We start from the raw sequence: 25528 nt of genomic DNA, 5'->3' as shown, positions 1-25528 counted from the left end.
TAGAATCAATGCAAAGCCGTGGAAAGTGAAGATCTGGCAGAATAAGACAAGGCAACTGAAGAAGAGAACATAGACATGGTTGATGACTGTGACAAGAATTTTCCAACAGAGTGATCTGAATATCATAGGATTAAGGGCTGTTCTTGGGGAAATTAGTGATGCCTTTAAATATGTTTGCAAAAGAAGATGCTCTTTTTTTTTTTTTTTTTTTTTTGCGGTACGCGGGCCTCTCACTGTTGTGGCCTCTCCCGTTGCGGAGCATAGGCTCCGGACGCGCAGGCTCAGCGGCCATGGCTCATGGGCCTAGCCACTCCACGGCATGTGGGATCTTCCCGGACCGGGGCACGAACCCGTGTCCCCTGCATCGGCAGGCAGACTCTCAACCACTGCGCCACCGGGGAAGCCCCGAAGATGCTCTTTTTGATCATTCAATGATCATTTGATCATTGAAAGTCAAGCATGAAGGGATGTGCATTATATTGTGTTAGGATATATATATCTTGGGGGGATTCCACTCCAGTATGTTCCATTTACATTTTGAGTGACAGAATTGCATTTAAATTTTTTCTTCCACAAAGTGTTTAATCTCAAAGTCTGTTGTATAACACCCTTTTAGAGAATCATGAAAACATCTGCTTGGCGTGGTAGATTGAAACAGGAAGGAGACTTATCCCTTGCCTTACACAGAGTCTCCTTTGGTTGAAAATCACTTAAACACTGAAGCGAGAACATTTGCTGCTTTTCTTGATTTACAGATGTTTTCTCAGAACTACACTTCCAAACAGTCCCAGCTGACTGTAGCTAAGGCCTGGGTAAATGGATAAGATGCATCTGGTTTCAAGGCACAGACTAAGTACAGGGCAGGCTCTCCGTGTCCCCAGAGAACCTGACTGGGGTCACAGCTAAGTCTTGGAAGCACTTGCTCTATATATGAGTGCCAAGTGAATCCCCAGCAGGGAGAGACAGGCGAGGAGTAGACTGCTGGGCTCTTCCTCCTGTTGAAAATTCACTGGGCACTGGAGGAGGAAATTTTCCTTCTGTCTTCTGCCCTGAATGTTTTCCCAAACATGAAGGTAAGATAACTTCATTATTTTTGTGAACGAAGCTGACTCAAAAGGGAGTAAGGCTTAACTTAAATAACTCAAAAAAAAAAAAAAAAAAAAAGAGAATACATGGGAAAATAGGAAAGAGAAATCTCCGAGGGTGACTTTAAAAAAATCCTTAATTAAGTATAGTTAACAATTCAGCCAAAGTGAATTTGTTTTTCTTTTCTTGCAGTTAATTTATTGGTTTAGAGGTCTGGGAATCAGAGATTGGAGACAATGTTTATGAAAGTCCCAAGAAAGCCATTAAGAAATAAAATACAATAATACAATTGTTATTCCTTAGGGAAAAATTCCTTCCCACTGATTTTGTCTGTTTGATTTGGAGTCACGCAATGAACCCCCGTGATCTGACTTATCTAACAGCTTTATAAAAAAGTGAATTTGGAGACTTGCAACTTTAGAGTTTGGAATCTGGATGAGAAGATAAGGCTTGTGAGAGTAGAAGATACAGATAAATGGAATGAAACTAAAGGTTTACCAAAAACACATATTGGTCTAATGGAAAATGGCCAAATGTTAAGGATAAAGAAATGCAGGACTGAAGACAGAAATCACTATCATAGACTAGAATTCTGGGATGCAAAAATAAGTTGAACCTGCTATTACAATTTTATTATTGCAGAGGTTTGTATTTAAACTTCAAAATTTTTACATTATAATGCTGGAACAATAATTTCTCAGCCCTGTCAGCTGCTAGATTGCTTTTGTCATCACTATGCCACCGATTTGCAATACTGAATCTACGCTCACTTTCCAGGGGCTTTGGAGGCAGAGTGAGAGGCGGGTCTTGAGTAACTCATGGGTGAAATTACATTTAATTAAGTTATTGAAAATTACACACAAATCATAAAGTTAATTTGTTTAATGTTATGATGGTAGAACGTTAAGTAACCATACAAAGTTAGAATTATGATATAATCTAATCTCTATCACTCTATCTTGTATTTTTATTTAAAAATTTAAAATGCTTGTTAGCTCAAGAATAGGATGCATTTCCTAGAGTCATCTAGCTAGTATACTTTCACCTAATATTTGTATTAACCATCAATCAATTTCCTTACTTATTTTATGATGAGACATCTTAATAATTGTTTTGTGCTTAAAGATGGATCATTGATTATTATGACATTTTTCTGCTGGGGTAACATATTTACTTTTATCTTTCAGTTGGTTGATAAAATATCAACAAATAAAGAAATGATTTCTTTGTGAGTTGCATGCAGAGTTCTCACCTATATTTGAAAGTAGAGATTCATATTTTTACAGTAAATCTGAAGGGTATGCTTTTGTGATACATTTCAGAGAAGGTAAACTTAGGCTATGAAGACACCACTAGAAATGGTTTTCAGGTCTGGCCTTTTAAGAGGAAGTATTCTTTTTTCTCCCCCGCGGCCGGCCCCCCCACCATTCATGTGAACTATATTCAGAGAGGTGGTCCCAGAATTCTTTTCATTCTCTTTGTATCCCTTGGATAGGAGATAACTGGGTCTGAAGTGTTTCAGGGCTTTAGAGCAAAAAGTGTTTCCCTCTGAGCTGGCTGTGGTCCAGACCTTCACTTTCTCTTCCATGGACTGAGATGAACCTGGGGTTTGTAAACCTAAAACATGATTCACATGGTGCTGGGATGTGGTCAGGCACAGAGATGTCTCAGATGAGGGCTTTTCTGCTTCCTCGCCACACCCAGAGCTGATCTGATGTTATCAGCTGTCTTCTGTCAATTATACTGTGATGGTGTTTGTGCCTTTAAAAAAATGTCTTTTTCCAGATTCTAATACTACCATCTTGGCAAAAATAAGTTCAAAGAGAAGATAATATCGATTATTTCTCCACTCAGAGATAACCACTATTAACATTTTAATCTATTTCTTTTCAGACTTTTATATGAGCATGTACAAAATATATTTTATGAAATTGCTATCAATCTAGATCTGAATCTTTTTGCTCACTATATCATAAGCATGTTCTCCTGTCATTGTTCAATCTATAACGTGCTTCTAATGGCTACAAAGTACTCAAATCATATTATTGTGCCCTTTTGCATTTCTTTATCGCTAGAAGTGTTGCAAATTGATGTCTATTTCTGATAAAGATGTAAGTAAATTGATTTTAAAATCTACCTTCTTCTTCATCTGTTTGGTGCCCTATGTTCTAAATTTATTGATCAAGATATTAATTAGGGCATGCTAAGAAATTAGATTTGATTTTTCCATACTTTTTTCTCTTGGAATTTGGAACCCAGTGTATGCTACAGAAATTAATGTTTTATTTTTTTTACCTCAAATGGGCTCATGACTCAACAGACAAATGTAAAAGACCAGATGTGGAGAAATTAGAAGCATAGAGACAATGGTTGTAGCTGAAACACTTTAGAGGAAGGAGGTAGAGCTAATGCTCATTCAGTCATAAGAAAGAAGAGAAGAGAATTCTGGGAAATGTAGTCCCAGCTTACCTACATTACACACTGCAAAGATACAATATCTTTTCAACTAAGCAATTCTTTTATAGAGTTAACTCAGATGTATGTCTATATCTGTCATTAATTTGTTTATTAATTTATAATTGTTCTATCTTGTCCATTTGATGAGATACTCTTTCCAAAGGCAAGGAATGATAACTGCTTCATTTTTCAGGTACTCAGCTAGCAAATTTTCAAGACATTCTTTTGGTTAAGAGATTCAGCTTGTATAACTCATGAACTTGTGATAAGCAGATCTTCATGGGTTATAATATATATACAAGGAAGATGGTGGCAAGGTTATCTTTTCTGATGAAAAAGTATATCCCTTAAAACTTCGTTGACATTTAAAAAAATATGTAATAGAATGTCAAAATGGATTTTTTCACGATGCCTGTTTTGCCTGAGAGTCAAAGGTCAATAATAATAGGTGCTCAGTACCCTCACATTTTAAAGTGAGATGTTGTACATTCAATGTGGTATTATTGCAATACCAAAAGAGTAGCCCTAAGTTTGTTTGGTGACCCTTTGGCCGTCTCCATCCTCAAAAGTATGCAATATTGTGTCCCTTGGAGCATGAGGGTGTATAGGGAATGATACCCTACTCACGTTTGAGAAAATCTAAAGGCATAGGCTGGTTCACTGCCCTGTGGTTAGCAAGTAAGTCAACACAGCAGTATTGGTTACATCCTGACCTCCAGAGTTTGACAGGGCAAGGATGTGTGCAGGTATCCCATGGAACAGATGTGGACCTTTAGAAAGGGGCCAGACTTGGGTTGTCAGGGACTCTGCCTGGGAGACGCCTGCAGGATGAAGCAACCCCAGCAGACAGCATCAGGAAGCAGGCACTGGTGAGACTCAAGAGACCTGAACAAAGAGACGAATCATTTGTGCCAGAGAACAGTGGTTGTAGATTCCCAAAGGAGGGATATCCAAAGAATGACAAAAACACCATGAGAGATAAAGAATTGGCATTCAAACATCCAACACACCCTGATTTACCAGCACTGGACTCCAGCTGCGTCGGGCAAGCAAGCTCCTTTTGGCTTTTGCCCCTCTCACTCGTGCTGCGCTGACTCTGGAGAAGACAGGCATCCTGGGGAGGTGGGGAAGAGAAGAAGGAGAATAAAGCAGAGGAATTTTGAAGTAGACCCCACCCCTCCCGCAGGACCTGGGAGCAGGATAGACATTTAAAATTGGATGATACATTGAAATTTGACTGTTAGATTGTTCCAGAACGCCTGGGAGTGACTAAAAGAGCTATGAGATAGGCTGGCCCAAGGGCAGGAAAAATGAGTTGGCATAGTACAAAAAAAGACATATTGTTGAAAAGAAACAACCCACTGCAGTTTATAATTAAAAAAAAAACCCAACGTTTAAAAGGTGTTGCTTTCCATTATGTGCTTCATGTGTTTGTTGAAAAATCAGAAAAGTATCCATAGCCTCTCCCACCATTGTTCACATTTCCAGGGTGCCCACAGCTGTTGGAACCTCTCTGTCCTTTTGGTTATATGTTAATCAGATTATAGGCTAAAAACTCTGTAAGGCTGTAAAAGGCAGAAGTAGGCAACTAGGATTTTACAACTGAAAAAAAGATACCTGATAAGAGGATGGGTGATCTAGGAAGGTGAGTAGAAGCATCTGGAAAAAGTGTTGGGAAGCCATTCCACAACTACCCTGAGAGAAGAGAGGTTTGGGGAGATCAAGAGAAGAGAAAGAACATTGGCCTGGTAAAATGTGAGGTAAGATGATTAAAGGACTTTTTTTACTGGGTTATGAATTGAATGTGTTTGGTATTTTTAAGGAGTCTCCAGTACAGATTTGAATTGTATTTCCTTTCACCTTCAGTTGTCAAAGTAGGAAAGTACATAGAAATGAAAATAAAATAATAAAAGTCACCTATGATTTCACAACCAGAAATGAACTATTCTCCTTTGTTATGTTTCTTTGTAGATTTGTTTTCAATACACATTTGATTTTCAAACAAAATGTAATCACATTTTATATACAGTTTCATAACCTGTCAGATGCTCAATATTTAGGCTGCTGCTATCACATGAATGTGATTATAAAAGCCCTCTGTGGTGTTTTAAAGACTGAAGGAACCACCCGCAGAGCTAAGGATTGTGATGAGTATCATGGCATCTCTGGCTAGGAATGTACCTCCACTTTTGATTTTTCCATTTAGGAAGCTATTTCTCTTTTAGCTTCTCAGCCCTTGAAACTGTTCTTCTTTCCAGGCATTCTCTTCTCTGGTGTCCTCATGGGTACCAAAGTTAGAGAAGAGAGTGGAGTAAGGAATTAAAAGATGATGGGACCCTAAAGAAATGTTTGTGAACTTTTAACTCTGGGAAGTCTTTTCAATTTATTTGTCAATGACATCACCTAGCCCCTAGTTGTCTTTCCAGAAATGAATAATGGGAGGTGAACTCAAGAGAAATGTATTAGAGACTTCCCTGGTGGCGCAGTAGTTGAAAATCTGCCTGCCAATGCAGGGGACACGGGTTCGAGGCCTGGCCCGGGAAGATCCCACATGCTGCGGAGCAACTAAGCCCGTGCGCCACAGCTACTGAAGCCCGCGTGCCTAGAGCCCATGCTCTGCAGCAAGAGCAGCCACCGCAATCAGAAGTCCACACACCGCAACGAAGAGTAGCCCCTGCTCTCCACAACTAGAGAAAGCCCATGTGCAGCAATAAAAGACCCAATGCGGCCAAAAAAATAAATAAATAAATAAGAGAACTGTATTAAATTTTTATGTAAAATGAAAACTTAAAAGTCAAGCAGAATCATCAAGGCTTCTCCATGGTTCTTTCACTCTTTCTATTCCCAACTCACAAATCTTGACTTGTACAGATGTATTCACTTTTGACTCATTAAAGCAATGATAACTAAAATATTGCTTTATTGTTTTTTTTCCCCCTCCTAGGCAATAAGTTTATTCTTCTTGGTGGGATTTATAGGAGAGTTCCAAGTTTTTTCAAGGTGAGAATTTTTTGGATTGTGTGTGGAAATCATTAACAATCATTTCTTTTATTTTAAGGAAATTCTTAACTATGGTCTGATTTTTACATTGCAGCCTGAGCATGTTTAACCCTTCAACACTTTTTTTCTTTCCCTTTTTTAGAAAAGGCAATTATAGAGAAAGTGTGTTTTATTCTTATTCTTATTTTACTTTATTTTATTCCCTATAAGGAAGAAACCTGAAGACTAAAAACACCTCAAGGTTTCCTGCTTCTCCCAGTACCATGGTTTTACCTGCAATTCAGGGAATGGCAGCTGACTTACACATCTTAGAGCAGAATTTGATTTTTGAATGTAATCTTTGCAAAATAGTCTTTGGGATTTTAAAAGTTGAGAGTTTTTTTAAGAAAATAGGTTTATCGGCTCTTGAGACCTGGAAAAAAGCCAACATCATTTACTCACGACCTTGCTTTGCTTTCACTGTCTGATGGGAGAGGACCAGGTCGGTTTACCTCATCGAACTGTCAGAACATGTGTCTGGAGATGTGCCAGTGACTGGGACACAGAGGAGCCAGACGGTACTGAGAGTAGAGGGGGTGATTGAGATCTTGAAAGAGTTGATTTCAATGCAGGTGTGATAAGGGCTCTGTGAGGGGACTGGACAGGGTGCACAGAGGAGGTGAGGCCAAGCGAGCTTCCCTTCCCAAGCCTCGGTGTTTGGGGAAGGCCTCTGCCTGTCTCTGGGAGACAAAATAGACACATAGCATTAAGTTCAGATTGTTTAAAGGTCAAAAACACTAAGACATTTGGATCACTGATGCCATATCAAGACGACAGGTTAGCAAGATTAGCCCCATAAGGGCACCTGAGCCACAAATGGCACTCCTTATCTGCAGCACCTGGCAGTGCTATGCTTAACTAAGCAGGAATCACCTTGACCTGAGATGTCTCCCAGTTAGGAATGTACTCAAAGTCCAGAAAGCAGGAGTCCTGGTTCCTCTACCCCTTGTAAAGTGTGGTTTTAGGTAAGGCTTCCTTAATCTCTTTGGACTAACCAACATGACCTCTTGGACACAGCCAGAGTTAAGCATTGTAAGAGAGTCAGCTTGCCATCTTCCACATGTATTTTATTTGGGTGGAATTCTTTGAGCTCAACTTGACGCTACTGTACTTGGGTGTGTGCTTGAGAAGTGACCTAGATAAACAGGGGGAGCATGTAAAACTCAATTCTCGTCCATTTAGCCTTTGCCAGAGTTTGGTTTCCTACTTCTCATACGGTCGTTTTAGAGCTGCTTGTCTCTCAGTTAAATTTCTGTATAGCTCTTCAATTCATCGTCCAAAATCCTGTCAAAGGCCATAATACCTTTCTTTTATATGTTCTCACTTAGCCTCCCAACTTTAGACACTCTCTTATGTGTATTTCCACAACGCATTATACTGTACACATTTCTGTTAGGAAATCTATCTCATTAGCTATACTGTACAAAGGATCGTGATTATTGTGTTATGATTATTTGTTTACACATCTGTGTCTTCATCCTCCCCTCTACCAATTGTCAGTATCCTATCTCTTTTATGTATATAGCTCTAGTGTCTAAATAGTGCCTGGTACATTCTAGATATTTCATAAATGAAATTTAATAAATCTCTGAAAAAGTGAGTCCTTCCCACATATATTTTTATATATTTTGGGATCCTCTTGGTGCCTCTTAGGAAAAAAATTGTGAAGCAATTTTTGACTATTCTTGCCAATTTTTTGTCTTCTCTCCTACCTTGCTGTCGGCTTTATGATGGACAATTTGACGCTATGACAGTGCCTCCTCGCCAGTCAATTGCCAGTGGGCTTCCTATGCCCCTTGGTCAGAATGCAATGGTTGTACCAAGACTCAGGTAGGACCATGTGAAAACTTTGTCTTTACTATTTATATGTAGAAATAGCTTAGGTGTGGACACAATGGCATTAACTTTTGAATGTTGTTTTATTGTTTGAAAATGTAATTAATAATTTTGAAGGGAAAAAGTATGATTTATTTCATACTTAATATTGTAATAAAAAATTTCTGCATTCTCATTTTTCTTGCAGGACTTCTCTAAATCTTACATTTGAGCCTAGAAATATACATAGGAGAGACACTTAAAGCAACTCACAAACTCTTTCACTATCAGAGAAATAAGAATAGCATGAAATGAAGTTAGTAGATAATTCAAAATTTCATATTTACTGGATTCAACTTTTCTTTTCATTTGAAACAAACACTAAAGAGTAGCAAAATAGCTGCTTCACTTTACCTAACTAATAGTGAATGACCATGGAAAGTCAAACATTTTTAAAGTTTAATACAAAAGTAATATAAATAAAATACCAGACTTGACTGAGAGATTATAGAGTACTTCTAAAAATGTCCATTTTTTTCCTTATTATAAATTAATCATTGGAGAAAATGATTTATAGTTTTATAAATGAAATAAAATGGTTTATTTCTATATAAATAAAGAAAACACTACTTATAATTCTACCATTTAGAAGAAACCAATATGTCAGCATTTTAGTATTTACTCTTTCAATTTCTCTTCTTTTCTTTTTTATTCCATGTAAGCACAGATCTGCTTTATTCTTTTTGAATAGCTACATGGCATTTTATTGTATGAATGTACATTAAAATAATTTAATTAAAGTTCTACTGACTGGCATTTGGGTGTTTCCTCAATTTATTTTCTTTCTATGTGCTTATGATTTTTAAAATAGGATTATTTGATCATGATTTTGTATTCTATTTTAACTTAACATTATACTATCAGCATGAATTTTGACAGCTGAATTATGTTCCATTATATGTATATACCAATCTTATTTATACACTTCCTATTGTTTGAGATTTAGGTTATTTATATATTTTGTTATTATGAATAAAACTTTAGTGAACATTTTTGCACATAGATATGTCTTTTTTCTGATAATCATCTTAGGATAAATTCCAAAAATACAATGTTGGTTTCAAAGGTTCTGAACATTTGAATGGCTAAATTTTTTTTTTTTTGTATTGAGATACCATTGACATATAACATAATATTAGTTTCAGGTGTACAACATGATTTGATATTTGTAAAATATTTTAAAGGTGGTTCAGTTTAGATAAAAATGTGCATTTAAAATCATTTTAAAGTTATTAAAATAACAGAACCATATTATAGAAGATAACTTGTGTTTTGAAGCATCATCATTATCCTCATTTTTCAGCATTTATTTAGTATCTACATGAGGGGTATTTACAAAACAAGTTACACAAGTAACTAGGATTTGGTTTCTGGCAAATATAATATTAGATGACAACTCTGATTACAGGCAAACAGGTACATGAATAACAAAACAAAAGTCAAACAAACACCAACTTCAGAAAACATTTTTATAATTTAAAAACAAGTTAAGAAAGAACATTAAATAGAGGTAGATTGAAGGTATTTTTCATATGAGTAATTTTTTTGTGTGAAGGTCATTATGCTTACATTATAAAAACAGAATTTTCACCCAGAAGAAGACAAGTGAAAATGAAAAAGTGGTCATAAGATCAGAATTTGATGGGTGAATGAGACCCTGAGAGCAGACAGCCATCAAGGTCATCCTGGTGTCTATGGAGAAGGAAAACATTACTTATACGACAACGCAGTCTATGCATTGGAACTTCAGAAAAGCACAATGTTACTAAGCCACGTATAAGAGGTGTCTTCATCAATTAAATACAGAAACTAAAAACTTACTAAGAAACTGTACTGAGTTCCATTCCTCACTCATACTCCTCTATGACTCCTCTGCTTAGACGCAATGAAAGCCCCAGGCTGTTGCAAACCTGCTCAGAGTTCAAATTACCTATCTGTGACCCTTTGTTCCAATTTAGGATGAATGAATAGATTCAACTTTGGTTTGTATATCTAGTCTTCCCTGCTGCTAAAGGTTTAAATTCTCTGGAATCTCAGATTTTGTCCTTTTTTATTAACTGGTAAGAGTTGAGTATAGGAAGAGGCTTAAAAGATGCACCTTTGATTGCCTTTGGGGAGGAAAATGATTTTGCAGATCTTTCTTTTTGTTTAAACATTAGATACATGTCTTCATATTGAGTAAATGAATTTTAGAATGAATTAGTTTTCTCATTTGCCTTAGAGATTTCCTCAAATTTTTTTCTACCCCCTCCTACCTCACCCCACCCTAAGATAGCCCTTTGACATCTTTCCCATTTCAGAGGTCAGTAATTTTGGTTGTCTAGTAAAGTATCATTGTAGATGTACCTTCACCTGTGGACCACTTAGGCTTCTGTTTTGTAAATTTGACTTCCATGTTAGCATATATGTCTCTCTGGATTGTTTTGCCTCACCTTGCCTTCCTGAAGAAGGCTTAAGGTTCAGCTCAAATTAATTACCACCACTTTTCTAAAGGTTTCCCTTACTCCTTGTTCATCTTAACTTCCCTTCCCGATACGCTTACTCTTTCTCCAGCAAAATTCACTTCACCTTTTCTAATTAGCTCTTGGTACATTGCTTTGGCAAAAAATTAGTCATTTTGTGTTGTGATCTGGTCTATCCAGTATACTTTCTTAAAGATTCACTAATTTTCTTTTTTCATTCAACCCTAAGAGTAAATATATAACTGGGAGTGCTCTATAAATAATAACCCAAGTGTCACTATATTCAAAGACAAGTGGGTTTCTGGGTGCATTGATTTTGTAGGCTTTACTGCTGTAGTACACCAGAACAATTTTACAAACATTATTTCTCTGATTGTATCAATTTATCCCAGATTTTATTTCTCAGATAAAGGAAACTGGAGATATTGAAAAGCTATTTGGTTTGTATTTAGACTCGCAGGCGGTCAGTTGCTGTTTATGGGCAGTATGGCGGCCATCCCTGTGTTGGAAGTGCTTTTGAACCACAATCGTGTGAACCTACACGAGGATGTCCAACAGAAGAGGGATGTGGAGAACGTTTCAGGTGTTTTTCAGGTATTTACTTCCCATAGGTTCGGCACGCAGAGTGTAAGTTCAAATGCTCTTTGTTTAATTTGCTCAGTATGTATTTGTTGAATTGTACTACATTTATATTAGCCTATAAATTAATTTTCCCCCAAATCAGTTGGATTTTTATTAGCATATTAGTTACACACTCAACTGTCATTCTTTTAAATGCATGGGTGTTATCTGGTAATAAAGGTGGGGATACTCTTTGCTTCTTTGAAAAAGAAATATGGCTATTGACAGGACCCATTGTTCTTGACATTGCATTTTTGGTGAAGATATGGAATGAATCTGGAATGAAGACTGAAATTAGGCAAAAACAATATTACTGCCCAAATTATTTTTATGTTTACAAGAAAAACAACTCTAATTAGTTAATCAAGGAGCAATACGGGTCATCTCTATGCATGGGGAAATGAAACAGTTTTGTATTGAATAATATTTGACCTATTGTCTATGTTGCATTTGTGCAGAAAGGTTAATTCAACAACTTTTAGCAAACATTTATTATTCTTGTTATGTTCCAGATACAGAAATGAGGGTTGTGGATGTAGAATGAAACACATAGCCTCTTCCCTCAAAATTCTTAAAGTTTTATGGGCAAAATAGTACATAAATATTTCCTGTGTTAGACGTGTTTTTCAACAATACCTGTGAAACTCCTATTGTACTTTCAAAACCCAAATCAGATGACGCTGCCTTAGGGAGACCTACCCTAAAAGCCCAACTGATAGAGCTATTTAACAGATTACTTTTCTGTGTTCTCTGTGTGCATTGTATCATCTGTAATCTGAAGTATTTGTTGCCCTGGATATCTTTTGGTAGACTGAACTCCTTGAATGTGTGTATTATATTTCTTTTATTTTTGCATCTGGAGTGTGTGGTACATAGTAGACTTTCAACAAATGTTTGCTGCATTGGATCAAGTGACAGCATAGTGGGATGTGCTATCAGGACAGTTTTGTGCCATGCATACTATAAGGGCACAAATGAAGGGCATACATTGTAGCTTGTGGGGCAAGGGTGGTTTCTGAGAGGAAGTAATGTGTGATTTGATTTTTGAAGAACTGTAGGTGCAAAGTCAGCGGAGATGACAAAAAAGGTTGGTCTTTGATTTATGTAAATGATCTAGTATGACTAGGGCGTAGGAAGCTAGTAAAAGAATGGTTGGATATAGTGCGGAGGGAGGCCGGGGCTAGATCATCTGGTACCTTCTAGTGCTTCCTCGTGCTTCTGGTACCCTGGGCTTATATCTATCACAACAATTACATTGCTGAATTGTAATGATCTAACTTCATACTCTTTCCTATTAGATTGTAAAGTATATGAAAACCCTGGTGAATACCCTTTTTATTCATATTTGTATCCCAACACCCAAGAGTGTCCTGAACAGAGAAGGTGCTAAAGAAATGTCAAATTTTAATCTTTTAATCCAGTTCCCATGCTCTCAAAGCATATATATCTAAATCACCAAGAAAGACAGCACTTTGGCATCTTGGTCAGTGATTACAGAAGAGAAATGGAAAGTTGAAGGGCAGGAAGTCAATCTGTCTTCCCAGTGATTGGCATTGAGTGATTTTGGAGAATTCAGACAAAGTGCTTGATGGCCATGGGTGAGAGCCTGGAATTTGAATTCAGGTTCTATTTTCAATTTTGTGTCCAGCCAAGGTCAGAATCAATTTGCATGTTGAAAAATGAGGACCAAGATAATCAGCAGTCCTTCCCTGGGCACTGAGAGTTTATCTCAAACTCACATTAGAGTATCAGTGTTGTGTTGAGGGTCCAGGGTGAAATCTTTTGATCCCAGGTAGCGTTTTCCTTTCCACCTCTTTTATTTTTGTGTGGTGGCTTTTCTTGTGTTCAGGTCAGTGCATCAGCAGATCTTTGGTTTGCAATGGGGATTCTGACTGTGAAGAGGACAGTGCTGATGAAGACAGGTGTGAGGACTCAGAAAGCAGGCCTTCCTGTGACCTCGATAAACCTCCTCCCAACATAGAACTTACTGGACAGGGGTAAGGTGTTGGGTGTCTTCCTGTACACATCGATGGGTTGTAGTTTTTATTTTGTGGTTTGGTAAGTCTAATAACAAATCACCTAATAGTCAAGACTTTGCTTAGAGCTCTTTGCCACATCCTGAAACAATTTAAAAATTCCTATCTATATACCCGTAAATATATGTGGTAAAGCATAGAGGGACGAGTTGTCCCTGGACTGTTGGGTTTAGCACTGAAAGTCCTGCATCTAAGGAAACCCTTCAGACCTGGGAAAACCTGGCCAATCAGTCCCCCTATGGGAGGGAAGGGGGGAGGACTAATTCAATGATGTGGGGCTACTTAAGGGAACGAAGAGACAACAGAATGAGAGCAGCGGAAGAAGAGAGAAAGTGTGTTGGAACACTCAGACTGAAAAGTAATCACCTAAACCAGCTGGGAACTTTCAAGTGAAGTTGAGGCAATCCTGTTAGCCTTTTTAAAAAGAATTCTGAAAAACTTTTAACGGTCAGACCCAAGTTAAAGTTTCAAGGTTTTAAGATAATCTCTTTGCTTAGATGTGATTTTTCTATACACTATGAAATTCATTAATGGAAAAATGGTAAAGTTACTTTATAGAGTATACCAGTTAGCATGCTAAGAGGCCGACTAGTTGTAAATCATTGTAGAGAGTTCTCTCTCTTCAAGAGTAATCTTAATTGTTTGGTTTTTTCTATAGATTCAATTCAAAACCAGCTGTTGCCATAGATACAAAAGGGCTGTGTGTTTCCTAAATAAGTTCTTAGGCTAAAAAGATGTTGGGTTTCCCCAGCTATTAGTTTTAACCATTATAGCAAGCAGGGGGAGTTGGGTAATGTATAGTGTGCTTTAGGAGGCTTTTTATTTGAGCTCTCCCAGAGATGTTTAACTGTAATGTATTTCAAGAATATCTAGAGTTCTCTAATGATGCCTGTTTCAGCAAGTGGTGTTTCTTGTTTTTAACAGCCTTTTCTTCTTTCATTTTTTAAAAAACAGTTACAATGCACTCACAGGCCAGTTTAGGAACAAAGTCCTCAACACTAAAAGTTTTGGTGGTCAATGCAGAAAGGTGTTCAGCGGGGATGGGAGAGATTTCTACAGACTGAGCGGAAGTATCCTCTCCTATACATTCCAGGTACTTAATTACATTGATTTGATTTCTTTCCAATCTGTGAATTGTTGCCAGAGATCATTATTTATATGATATTGATTTTTTTTGGTATTTTGTTGAGAATTTACTTGTGGCCTCATATGTGGTCAATTCTTAGAAATGTCTTATATAGGCTTAAAAAGAATACATTTTCTTTTTTTAAGAAATGTTTTATTTATTCTTAAAAATTTTTAATACAATTTTTAAAGTTTACTTTCCATTTACAGTTACTGCAAAATATTGGCTCTATTCCCCGTGTTGTACAATACATCCTTGAGCCCATCTTACACACAGTAGTGTGTACCTCCCACCTCCTCACCCCTATATTGCCCCCCCCTTTCCACCAGTTTGTTCTCTATATCTGTGAGTCTTCTTCTTTTATGTTACATTCACTATTTAGGAATATATATTCTTTAAATCTGTGTTATAGCGCAATGATACTTTTAATTTATGTCATTCAAGCTGAAATATCCATTGTCTCATTTTGAACTCCATACTCCATGTGGGTCCAGAACCTGATGGTCTGTCCCTGTGTGGGTGTTAAAACCCAAGGCCCTGCTCATGACTGGTTGTGATAGTCTCCTAACCACTGCCACAGTGTCACCTTACTTAAAAATGTTTTTTTTTTTAAATTATGAAATATTTCTATGTACAAAAGGCTGTGAATAACATATACTTGCAGTTTGGAGAAAACTAATAATACAAACAGGACTATATATGCCCACCACCCACCTCAAGAAATAGAATATTACCAGTGACTTAAAGGCTCCTCTCTACCTCTCTCCGTCACATCTTCTCTACCTGTACTGCCCGTACAACCACTATCTTATATTTTGTATTAATCATACAAATGAGCTTCTCTAGTGCAGACACCTGGAACTCGAATTGCTGCTCTGTAGGCTATGTTTAGGTTACACTTCACTAAAGTTTCCAAAACCTATATATGACCAATCTGTACCCCACCAGCAGTGTGGAAGAGTGGCCTGTGTTCCACATCCTTGCCCGCATCCATACTGCCAAACTTTAAAATTTTGTTTATGGTCTCAAGGTTTCCCCTGCAGGCTTCTGCTTCTTGCAGGCTGTTTCTGTCATACACACGTAAACTCATCCTGTTGATTGATTTCAACACAAAATCTACTCACACAAAACAGTAATGGCTTTAGGGGAAATTCCTGAAGATTTAGAGGGAACATAGAGGAGAGATTGTCTACCTCATAGTGCCAATGCATCTGACGAAAACAGTTGAGATCCTCTATCTTAAATTGTCTGTCCTTCCACAACCTAAGCCAAAAGAAGTTTCTGGTCTCATCCTGTTTTAGCCTCTTTCTTGCACATCTCTTCCAAGATCTCCTCTCTCATGCCTTTCCTCCCATCTTCCCAGAGCTCAAAAATTTCCAGTTCAGCCCTCCTTACTGATTACTCCCAAATTTGTAAACCAAAACTATTAGGATATTCAGAAGGAAGGGGCTTTAGTTTACCAGCATTAGTCATCTTCAGAAAGCAGTTCTGATTATGAGGAGCAAACCCACCAACCTTTGACTTATAATGGAATTAAATTACATTTAAGAGTTACTGAATCATGAAAGTAGAAAGTGGAACTGACTTGAAAAATAATCATAGCTACCAGTTTTTGAATATTTCCTGTGGCATCTGCACTATTCTAGGCAATTTGTGTAATTTGAATCCTCACGACATCTGTGGAAAGTAAGTAATATTTTACTGTTTTATATACATAGAAATCGAGGCTCAGAGGACTTCAGCAGACTTGCTTCAAGTCACCAAATTAATAAGCAGTAGAGCTTGGATCCAGTCTGTCAGATTTCACAGCCCTTCATTTTTCTAGCATATTTTACTCTCCCAATGTGTTGTATTAACTGCTTTTTTGACTCTAAATTCTGCTTGGTGAAAAACCTATATTGTAATTTATCCTTTGGCCAGAAGGGAGAATGTGAGATAGGCATATAAAGAGAATTTTTTCTCCTCATATTACTAAGAGGATGTGTTGATAATTCTTTCATAATTATAAGGGGGAGAATTGCATATATGTATATATATATGCACATATATGTGTATATGTGTGTGTGTGTGTGTGTGTGTGTGTGTGTGTGTAGTCAAATTTAGAAAGTTACAGAACAGAGGAAGTAATAAGGGAGAGAATTTCTGACATGGCTGGAAAGGAGACATGCTGGAAACCTGCAGCTTCCGAAGAAGAAAAATAATTTAATAACAGCATAATTCTGACGTTCGTTTTCTACAGCATGGCTTGGTTTTTGGATTGACATCTGAAATGCCTTGCCAGTCACTGAATGTGAAGGTGTTTGTCAGAGGTAGAGGGAAATTATAGCCTGTTATTTAGGATCCAGCCGAAGGTAAGTGAGGTGGAAGCAATAGGCAGTGAGTCAGTCACTGCAGCGGGAAACCCAGGTGCGAATATGGAGGCGGTCAATGTCCTCCTCAGTTCAAATAGAAGGGGAGCCACTGGGGATTCAGGCCTCTACAGGCGGAACATGACTTTTTGGCTTGTTGGAACATAAATGTTAGTAAATAAACATAAAACAGAATAATCAGTCCATCTCTCTTCTAATCTCTGTTTTGGAAATCAGCATGGTGGTTTACCCAGGACAAACCCAGTTGCTTATTGAGTAAGCCACTTACTTTGATGCTGTGCACACTCTGTTTGCTCATACTTTTCATACCACAAGGAAGCCTTTGAAACATAAGCACATTCCAGCTCCATGGTCACTTTGGGAAGGTGCCACCCTGCTTAGTTTAGCCTGGGAGATGCTGAAAGACTGTCTTGTTTATTCTCAGCATGTAATGAGTTGCAGATGGGAGTGAGTAAAGATTAAGGTGGAGAAAATAACTTCCTGGATCCTCCTGTTTTGATCTTGAATGTAATTCATTATATTAAAAAATTTGTATTGAAGTATAGTTGATTTACAATGTTGTGTTAGTTTCTGATATACAGCAGAGTGATTCATATATATATATATATATATATATATATATATTCTTTTTCATAGTCTTTTCCATTACAGTTTATTACAAGATATTGAATATAGTTCCCTGTGCTATACAGTAGGACCTTGTTGTTTATCTATTTTATACATAGTAGTGTGTATCTGCTAATCCCAAACTCCTAATTTATCCCTCCCTCTCCTTCCCCTTTGGTAACCATAAGTTTGTTTTCTATGTCTGTGAGTCTGTTTCTGTTTTGTAAACAAGTTCATTTGTGTCCTTTTGTTAGATTCCGCATATAAGTGATATGTGATGTTTGTTTTTCTCTGATTTAGTTCACTTAGTATACTTCATTATATTTTTTAAAGCAAGATCCTATATGTATATCAAATGAATAACAAAAACGTATTCTAAAGGCAATTTTTTTTTTTTTTTTTTTTTTTTTTTGCGCTATGCGGGCCTCTCACTGCTGTGGCCTCTCCCGTTGCGGAGCACAGGCTCCGGACGCGCAGGCTCAGCGGCCATGGCTCACGGGCCCAGCCGCTCCACAGTATGTGGGATCTTCCCGGACCGGGGCACGAACCCGTGTCCCCTGCATCGGCAGGCGGACTCTGAACCACTGCGCCACCAGGGAAGCCCTCTAAAGGCAATTTTAACTAATGCTTAGTTATCTGATCCTCTGCTTCCTCTGTTGGTATGTGTCTAAATATCCGAGACTTCTAAATCTACTTTGTTAACAGAAAATAACTTGAATGATAATAAAAGTAGCTCACACATATTAAGAACCTTTTATATACTAAGCATGTTTCAAGTGCTTTAAATAGAACTTTTTTTTATAATAACCTAAGTATGTAGGTACTGTCATCTACTATTTTTACAGATGAGGAAACTGAGACAAAGAATGCTGAGTAGGGGCTTCCCTGGTGGCACAGTGGTTGAGAGTCCGCCTGCTGATGCAGGGGATGTGGGTTCGTGCCCCGGTCCGGGAGGGTCCCGCGTGCCGCGGAGCAGCTGGGCCCGTGAGCCATGGCCGCTGAGCCTGCGCGTCCGGAGCCTGTGCTCCGCAACGGGAGAGGCCACACCAGTGAGAGGCCCTCATACCGCAAAAAAAAAAAAAAAAAAAAGAATGCTGAGTAATTTACCTACAATCACAGAGGTAGTAGATGACAACTATGGGGTCTGAACCCTAGAAGTGTGGCTCAGAGCCCTTGCAGCACACTGTACTTAGGTGGGGTTAGAATATGTATAAGCGTTGATAGGAATGAGCCAGTAGAGAAAGAAAAGTTGAAGCTGTAAGACCGGGAGTAATCAATCAATTTAATTAGTCCTTTGAAGAGGTGAGAGGGTTGAAAAAAAAAAAATGTCATGAAGAACCTAGGGGTAAGACAGGAATAAAGACACAGACCTACTAGAGAATGGACTTGAGGATGTGGGGAGGGGGAAGGGTAAGCTGTGACAAAGCGAGAGAAAGGCATGGACATATGTACACTACCAAAGGTAATAAGGTAGATAACTAGTGGGAAGCAGCTGCATAGCACAGGGAGATCAGCTCTGTGCTTTGTGATCGCCTGGAGGGGTGGGATAGGGAGGGTGGGAGGGAGGGAGACACAAGAGGGAGGAGATAGGGGAACATATGTATATATATAACTGATTCATTTTGTTGTAAAGCAGAAACTAACACATCATTGTAAAGCAATTATACTCCAATAAAGATGTTAAAAAAAAAAAAAGAGGTGAGAGGGAATGCAATACAGAAAAAAGACAGAGAAATTAGCCTTAGACAGGGGGAGGAACACCTGCACAGGAAAGGAAGCGAAAGACATTCGTTCGTAAGTCTGTAAATTTGTTAGCCAGAAGTGTAAGAAGTCTGTGTCTGATAGTGGGAATGTTTGTAAAGAAAGAAGTTAAGTTTATCTTCTGAGAGTGAAGGAAATGATTGTAAGATTGGGGGATTGAGATGGGTGCAGAACTTTTGAAATAGATACTGTAGGGAATGGGAGAAAGAATTGGCTAGACATTTAGGGTTGCTGGAATGTATTGAGGATTCCACTGAGGTTGGAAATTATGAATGGACTTACAGTAACACCAATCGATAGTTGTGTGATTTTTCTATAGCAGTGCTAAGGTGCCTGGCTGCGAGCACTGAACAAAGGTTGAGTTTTTGCCTGGCAAATGTGGTGGCAGAATATACCTAGGCAAGGTTCATTGGCAGGAGTTAGGTTCATTGGCAAGAGAATAATAAGTCATGAGCCATGAAGCGTAACTACAACATGAAGGAAGTGACAAAATGAAGGTGCTGATAGGGAAAGAGAAGGGAAAGTAAGTTGAAGGGCTGTCTCTATGAGGTTGAATAATAGATATGGCAATAATAGAATGAGTGTCAACAGAGTAAGAGATGTCAGAGTGTAGGATGTTTGAATTTGTGACTTCAGAGGAAGACTCAGTCTGGGGAAATTTCAGGATCTTAGCTGGAAGGAGGAGGGTATTAAAGAAGATTTAAGATCACACTACCTTGAGAAAGGATTCTTGTGGCTATGTGTAGAGTACATGGGAGTGAGGAGACGCTGAACTAAAGTTCTTAAGAGGCTTATCTGCATAAATCATGAATCAAGTATTTGAATTGTACACCTGAAAAAGAGAAAAAAATAGGCTAATTTTTTTTTTTTTTTGCATTGAAAGAAAGGTAGCTAACTTTTCTTTCTTGAGAGAAAAAACTAAATTCTGTGTCTGTCCAAAACCAAATAGGACTGAGACACTATCTAGTGACTCTAGAAATCTCTAGTACATTTTGATTTATTTATTTATTTATTATTATTATTTTTGCGGTATGCGGGCCTCTCACTGACGCGGCCTCTCCCGTTGCGGAGCACAGGCTCCGGACGCGCAGGCTCAACGACCATGGCTCACGGGCCCAGCCGCTCCACGGCATGTGGGATCCTCCTGGACCAGGGCACGAACCCGTGTCCCCTGCATCGGCAGGCGGACTCTCAACCACTGCGCCACCAGGGAAGCCCTCTAGTACATTTTTAAATAATGTCCTCTTTGTATTCAACAATAATAATGTCCTCTTTGTAGTTAAGAATAATAATATATTCTTCATTTTGACTTGAGCTGAATTTTTGCGTTTGACTTTTAAACAAACCAATTTCATAATATAATGAAAATAATGTTGGAATAAAAGGTATGGTTAAATCTATTTTTTCTTCTCTTCTGTCTTGCTTCTAGCATGAATGCCTAATTTTCAACATGGGTAGTGATGAAAGTATTTTTAATATTTTCTGGCATTTTGTTGAATTTCCTTCTAGTCTTTTTTTGACTGGGCATATACTTGCATATTTGTGGTTAATAGGATTTGTAAATATCACATTTATGCTTGCTTTTTCATTTAACATGAACAATTTGTCCTCACACTCATCCTTTACGATGGCTGCATAATATTCTATTTTCTTTTTAGCATTAAAAAAAATTTTTATTGGGGTATAGTTGATTTACAATGTTGTGTTAATTTCAGGTGTACAGCAAAGTGAATCTGTTATACATATATCCACTCTTTTTTAGATTTTAGCTTTATTTTTAAAATGTATCATATTCATCATTTAAATTTTCTCTGTGTTTATTTATACTTTGATCTCAAATACAGATGTGTATGGACATATAATAAAAACACAAATACTTGTGAAAGGAGAGTTACTGATCTGAATATTTATATAGAACAGACTGAGAGTCATATTTCATGTTGTTTTATTCTCATGGTGACTGACATTTTAAGCAAGATAGTTGCCTATGATTTAAAAAAAACTAAAGATTTTTTCATGAAGATTCAGATATATCTCTTTTCTTGAAAAATCAGATATCTGTCAGTGCTAGAACCTGTAGAAATGTATAGGACTGTCAGATGGATTTGAGTGTTGGGTACCTTTTAGACCCTTTTAGACAGGGTGTGTGCTCACTTCATTACCCCGCCTTCCACTGGATGCTTCCAACATTTATATTACTTGCCAGTCCTCTGTGGGCATTTCATTTTGACACTTGATTTAGGACAAAATAAAGGATAAAGAAATAGTAGTCTTCATGAATGCTGGAGCTGTCCCTTGTCAACCACATGTGACTATCCTGTTGTCTGTTTTTAAATTTGTTTGGGATGACTTTTTCTTCTACCGTCTAGCATAGGAAACACAATTCCAATCTTAACATTTGTTCAAGTCGAACAGAATTAGAAATTTAAATCCACTACTGGATCACATAGAACATTTCAAAAACAAAGCCCCAGAGATCTAACTTTTTCATTTTCTTTATAGGTGAAAATAAATAATGATTTTAATTATGAATTTTACAATAGTACCTGGTCTTATGTAAAACATACATCAACAGAACATTCATCATCTAGTCAAGGACGCTTCCTCTTTTTTAGTTCTTCATCTTCTTCGTACAGTTACTCTTCAGATACTGAATATATCCTTAAGGAAAAGGTTAGTATGAAATATATTAGTTAACTTTTCCATATTTTACTGGTTTAGGTATTTCTAACATTAACAGAAGTGCATTTACTAAAAGAATCAGCTTTCATTTTTTAAGTAGGGCACAGTATCTTCTTCAAAGAGATAATCCAATATATTTCTTTAAAAGGTATGGTTTTTGTCTTGTTAATTCTCTTTGATAATACATTTAGTTACACTTTTTATTTTCTCATTGAAGTATTTGTTCTTATTTAAAAATCTAAAAAAACTTATTACTTTCAAATCTTCTAGTTAAAACTAACGTAAATTTCTAATTCATGATTACTGATGCTACTATTTTAAGTATTATATACAATTTCAAAAATCCAATGAAATGTGCTTCCGAAACACTAATACTAGAGTTTTTTAAAGAAGGTGCATGAAAATTAAAGATGTTAAAATACTTTATTACTTTGGAGATACCAACATTTTCATCTGAGGAGGTTAAAAGACTTTAATTTTAGATACTGTGTTGTATTGAGATACTAAAACTTTCATCATGGGCAACCTGAACAGTTGAAATGAATTGTTCTAATTGATTCACACTTACTGCTGAAGAATTTTTCAGGCTGATCATCATTTATAATATACATAATTCATCTCATTCTTAAAGTCAGTAACTTGATTAATAGATCACATAAGCGAGGTATAAAGGAATATAATTTTGTTTTATGACTAAGAAGTTAATTGTGGAAATATGAGCTGTAAAAACATTTATTATACCCATATTATATTGTTCACATAAGTGAGGATTTGGTGTAAGGTAGCTCTGTCTTGGACATCATGAAAAGATGCTTAGGAAGGGTTTAAAAGACCTCATTATAAAGTAGCTTACCCTGTAAATACTCCAGTATGGGAGATAAATTATATGGTCACCTTACCTATAAGTCATTGTTACGATGTGGACTCTAGGGATATTATATCCCTGTTTGTGAGATTATTTAGCAGTTAACAATGTTGAATCTTTTTTCCTAGTTGAGGAGGGCATAACAACTTGGTCTTGGGGGTTTTAAAAGGTGTGTGTAAAACCAGTTACCATGTCATCACTCAGATGTTATTTCTGTTTGGGATTCTGAAAATTCCTTAGATTGCTTCAAATGGGTGAGCCCAGAAGAGACCTCATTATGCATCAAAAATAAAAATTCATTTAGTCTGCATTGATGGAGGTGGCTGTTGATGGAGACATTGGACAAGGAACTATTTCCATTGCCTTTTAGTCTTCATCCTAAAACTCCTTTTACTCTTTCTTCTTCCTATAGAGTTATCAGTTGTTGGTTCTTCAGAACACTGTTGAAGTGGCTCAGTTTATCAATAACAATCCGGACTTTTTACAACTTGCTGAGTCATTCTGGAAGGAACTCTCCTACCTTCCCTCTCTGTATGACTACAGCGCCTATCGAAGACTGATCGACCAGTATGGGACACATTATCTTCAGTCTGGGTCCTTAGGAGGAGAATACAAAGTTATCTTTTATTTGGACTCAGAAAAAATCAAACAAAGCGGTAGAGTATTAAAAATATTGTTATATACAAGCATCGCAGGGATTTTAATTAGTAGTTAAACTTTAGAGCTTTGAAATATGACAAATAGAGATTAAATTGCAAAAGAATCAAAACTTGCAAGAATCTGTTATACTCTACTCAGAATCTTCCAGGGTTTAAGAAAAAGCCTGCCTACTCTTTTGGATAGTACCCTGAAGTGAGAGTTAAGCCATTATCATTATTGCTGTCTCTAGAGGGTGTTGATTGGATTTTTAGAATACTTTTTAATCTTCCCCGTTTCTCAGATTAAGTAATATTCCTCGAGGAAAACTAATGAGGAGTTTACTGATATTGCAGAAATCAAAACGTTTCAATGAAGTCTTTTCTTATTTACCTCTGTTCTTTACCACTCACATTCCTTTAAAAAAAATCTGCTCTGGATATCGTGAGTTTGCTTACTACCTGAAAGTTGTAACAATAGCTTAAATTTATTGGATGCCTTCTTCTAGACAGGCAGGTTGCCTATGTTAGCAATAATCCTCACTGCTACCGAGTGAAATCCAAGGGCATACTGATTGTAAGCCGGTCTAACTGGCTCCAGCATCAACTTAGCTTTTTCCTTACGCTATGTTGCTGCAGGAATTGCCTGCTTTTTGTTAGACTCAGGGCACGCTACTGAGTTCATACTTGGTTGACTTCACAATGGGGGAATGTTCCTCACCAGCTGCTGCCATGTTGGAGAAGAGTGTGTGTCCTAGTATCCATTCCTCCTTTCCAGAGACCTTTTGGCTTATTTACGTTCCAAGTCCAACCTGCTCCTTTCCAACTTTGTCCTGAAGCTCGTGGCCACACTTGCTTCTCTATCCCAAATCATCTTGTTAGCATCTTACTCTTCAGTCAAGACTTTCTTACCACCTTGTAGGAGAGTAAGGCTGCTTACCTGAGATTCAGAGGAGGTCTTGTAGCCTTCTTTTGTGAGTGAGCTACAATATTTTTCTGTGTTTCCATTGACTATTTTTTTTTTTCTATTGGGCTTAATTTTTACCAATTAAGATTTAATTAGAATGTGAGCTTTTCCAACCTCAGCAGGTTGGAAATGAATGCACAAGCACAGGTTTTTGTAGCAACAACAGAGGTAATATTTCTTTGAGGAATTAATCCAGAAAGGGGCTTGATCTAAACTCAGTTTCATGACCATTTTTTTTTTCTTTAACGCTTAAAAAGAAACAAAGAGGATTTTTTTTTTAAGCTTTCTGAGTTGGTAAAAAAATTTTGAGTAAAAATTTTACTCTTGAGCAGTTTTTATTCTTAAAAGTTTTAAGTGAAATTAATCAAGGATTCTGGGCTATGTTATATGCCCCCAATTGTTCTTTAAGAAATACTGAGTTTGTTATAATATAGTTAGTAAAATTATATAAAAATATATTTCTACCCTTTATTATTTTCTATCCTCTTTTAAAAAAATGCATTGGCAAAACTCCATTTGATAATGAGTAGAAATTGTAACCATCTAAGATTATATGTCATAGGAAGAAAATGTAGAAACCAGAGATGTTAAAGATGGAGAGACTGAGGCACTAGAACTAAGATTTTAGGAATTAATTGCTGTAGAACCAGAACCCAGCTTTTGGGGTCTCCAGTGGGTGGGCTGGAGGCCATTGCACATCTACTTTTACCTATTTGCCTTATGCCTGAGAAGCTGACTGCAGTTGGGTAAAAGGTATCACTCTGTGAGGGGCTCATTTTTTGCTCCCTCCACTGTTTCACCCACCCCCACCCTCTGGTCAAAGTTAATAGAAGCCAAGAGCAGCTGATCCATTTGAATGTAATTTTCAGACATGTGATGCTTTACCCCTAAATATAATGCATGTATCTTATTTTGTTTATAACAAATATCAAATATCACTT

At 37.2% G+C, this 25528-nt stretch overlaps 1 protein-coding gene across 1 annotated transcript in view; it reads left to right on the top strand.

Annotated features, from left to right (window-relative positions):
* Positions 1–485: 485 nt before the first annotated feature.
* C7 (complement C7) overlaps positions 486–25528 on the top strand; it is a 54527-nt gene continuing 29484 nt past the window's right edge. The window contains exons 1-8 of the mRNA XM_032627147.1: positions 486–1073; positions 6488–6543; positions 8337–8412; positions 11372–11513; positions 13390–13537; positions 14531–14669; positions 21941–22111; positions 23398–23641. Of these exons, the coding sequence (XP_032483038.1) occupies positions 1068–1073; positions 6488–6543; positions 8337–8412; positions 11372–11513; positions 13390–13537; positions 14531–14669; positions 21941–22111; positions 23398–23641 (982 nt within the window). The 5' untranslated portion in view covers positions 486–1067. The remainder of the gene's footprint in view (positions 1074–6487; positions 6544–8336; positions 8413–11371; positions 11514–13389; positions 13538–14530; positions 14670–21940; positions 22112–23397; positions 23642–25528) is intronic.

Source organism: Phocoena sinus, chromosome 3, assembly GCF_008692025.1.
Source record: "Phocoena sinus isolate mPhoSin1 chromosome 3, mPhoSin1.pri, whole genome shotgun sequence".
Taxonomy (NCBI): Eukaryota; Metazoa; Chordata; class Mammalia; order Artiodactyla; family Phocoenidae; genus Phocoena; species Phocoena sinus.
The sequence above is the reverse complement of the archived record's forward strand: the minus strand, read 5'-3'. Positions and strand labels throughout refer to the sequence as shown.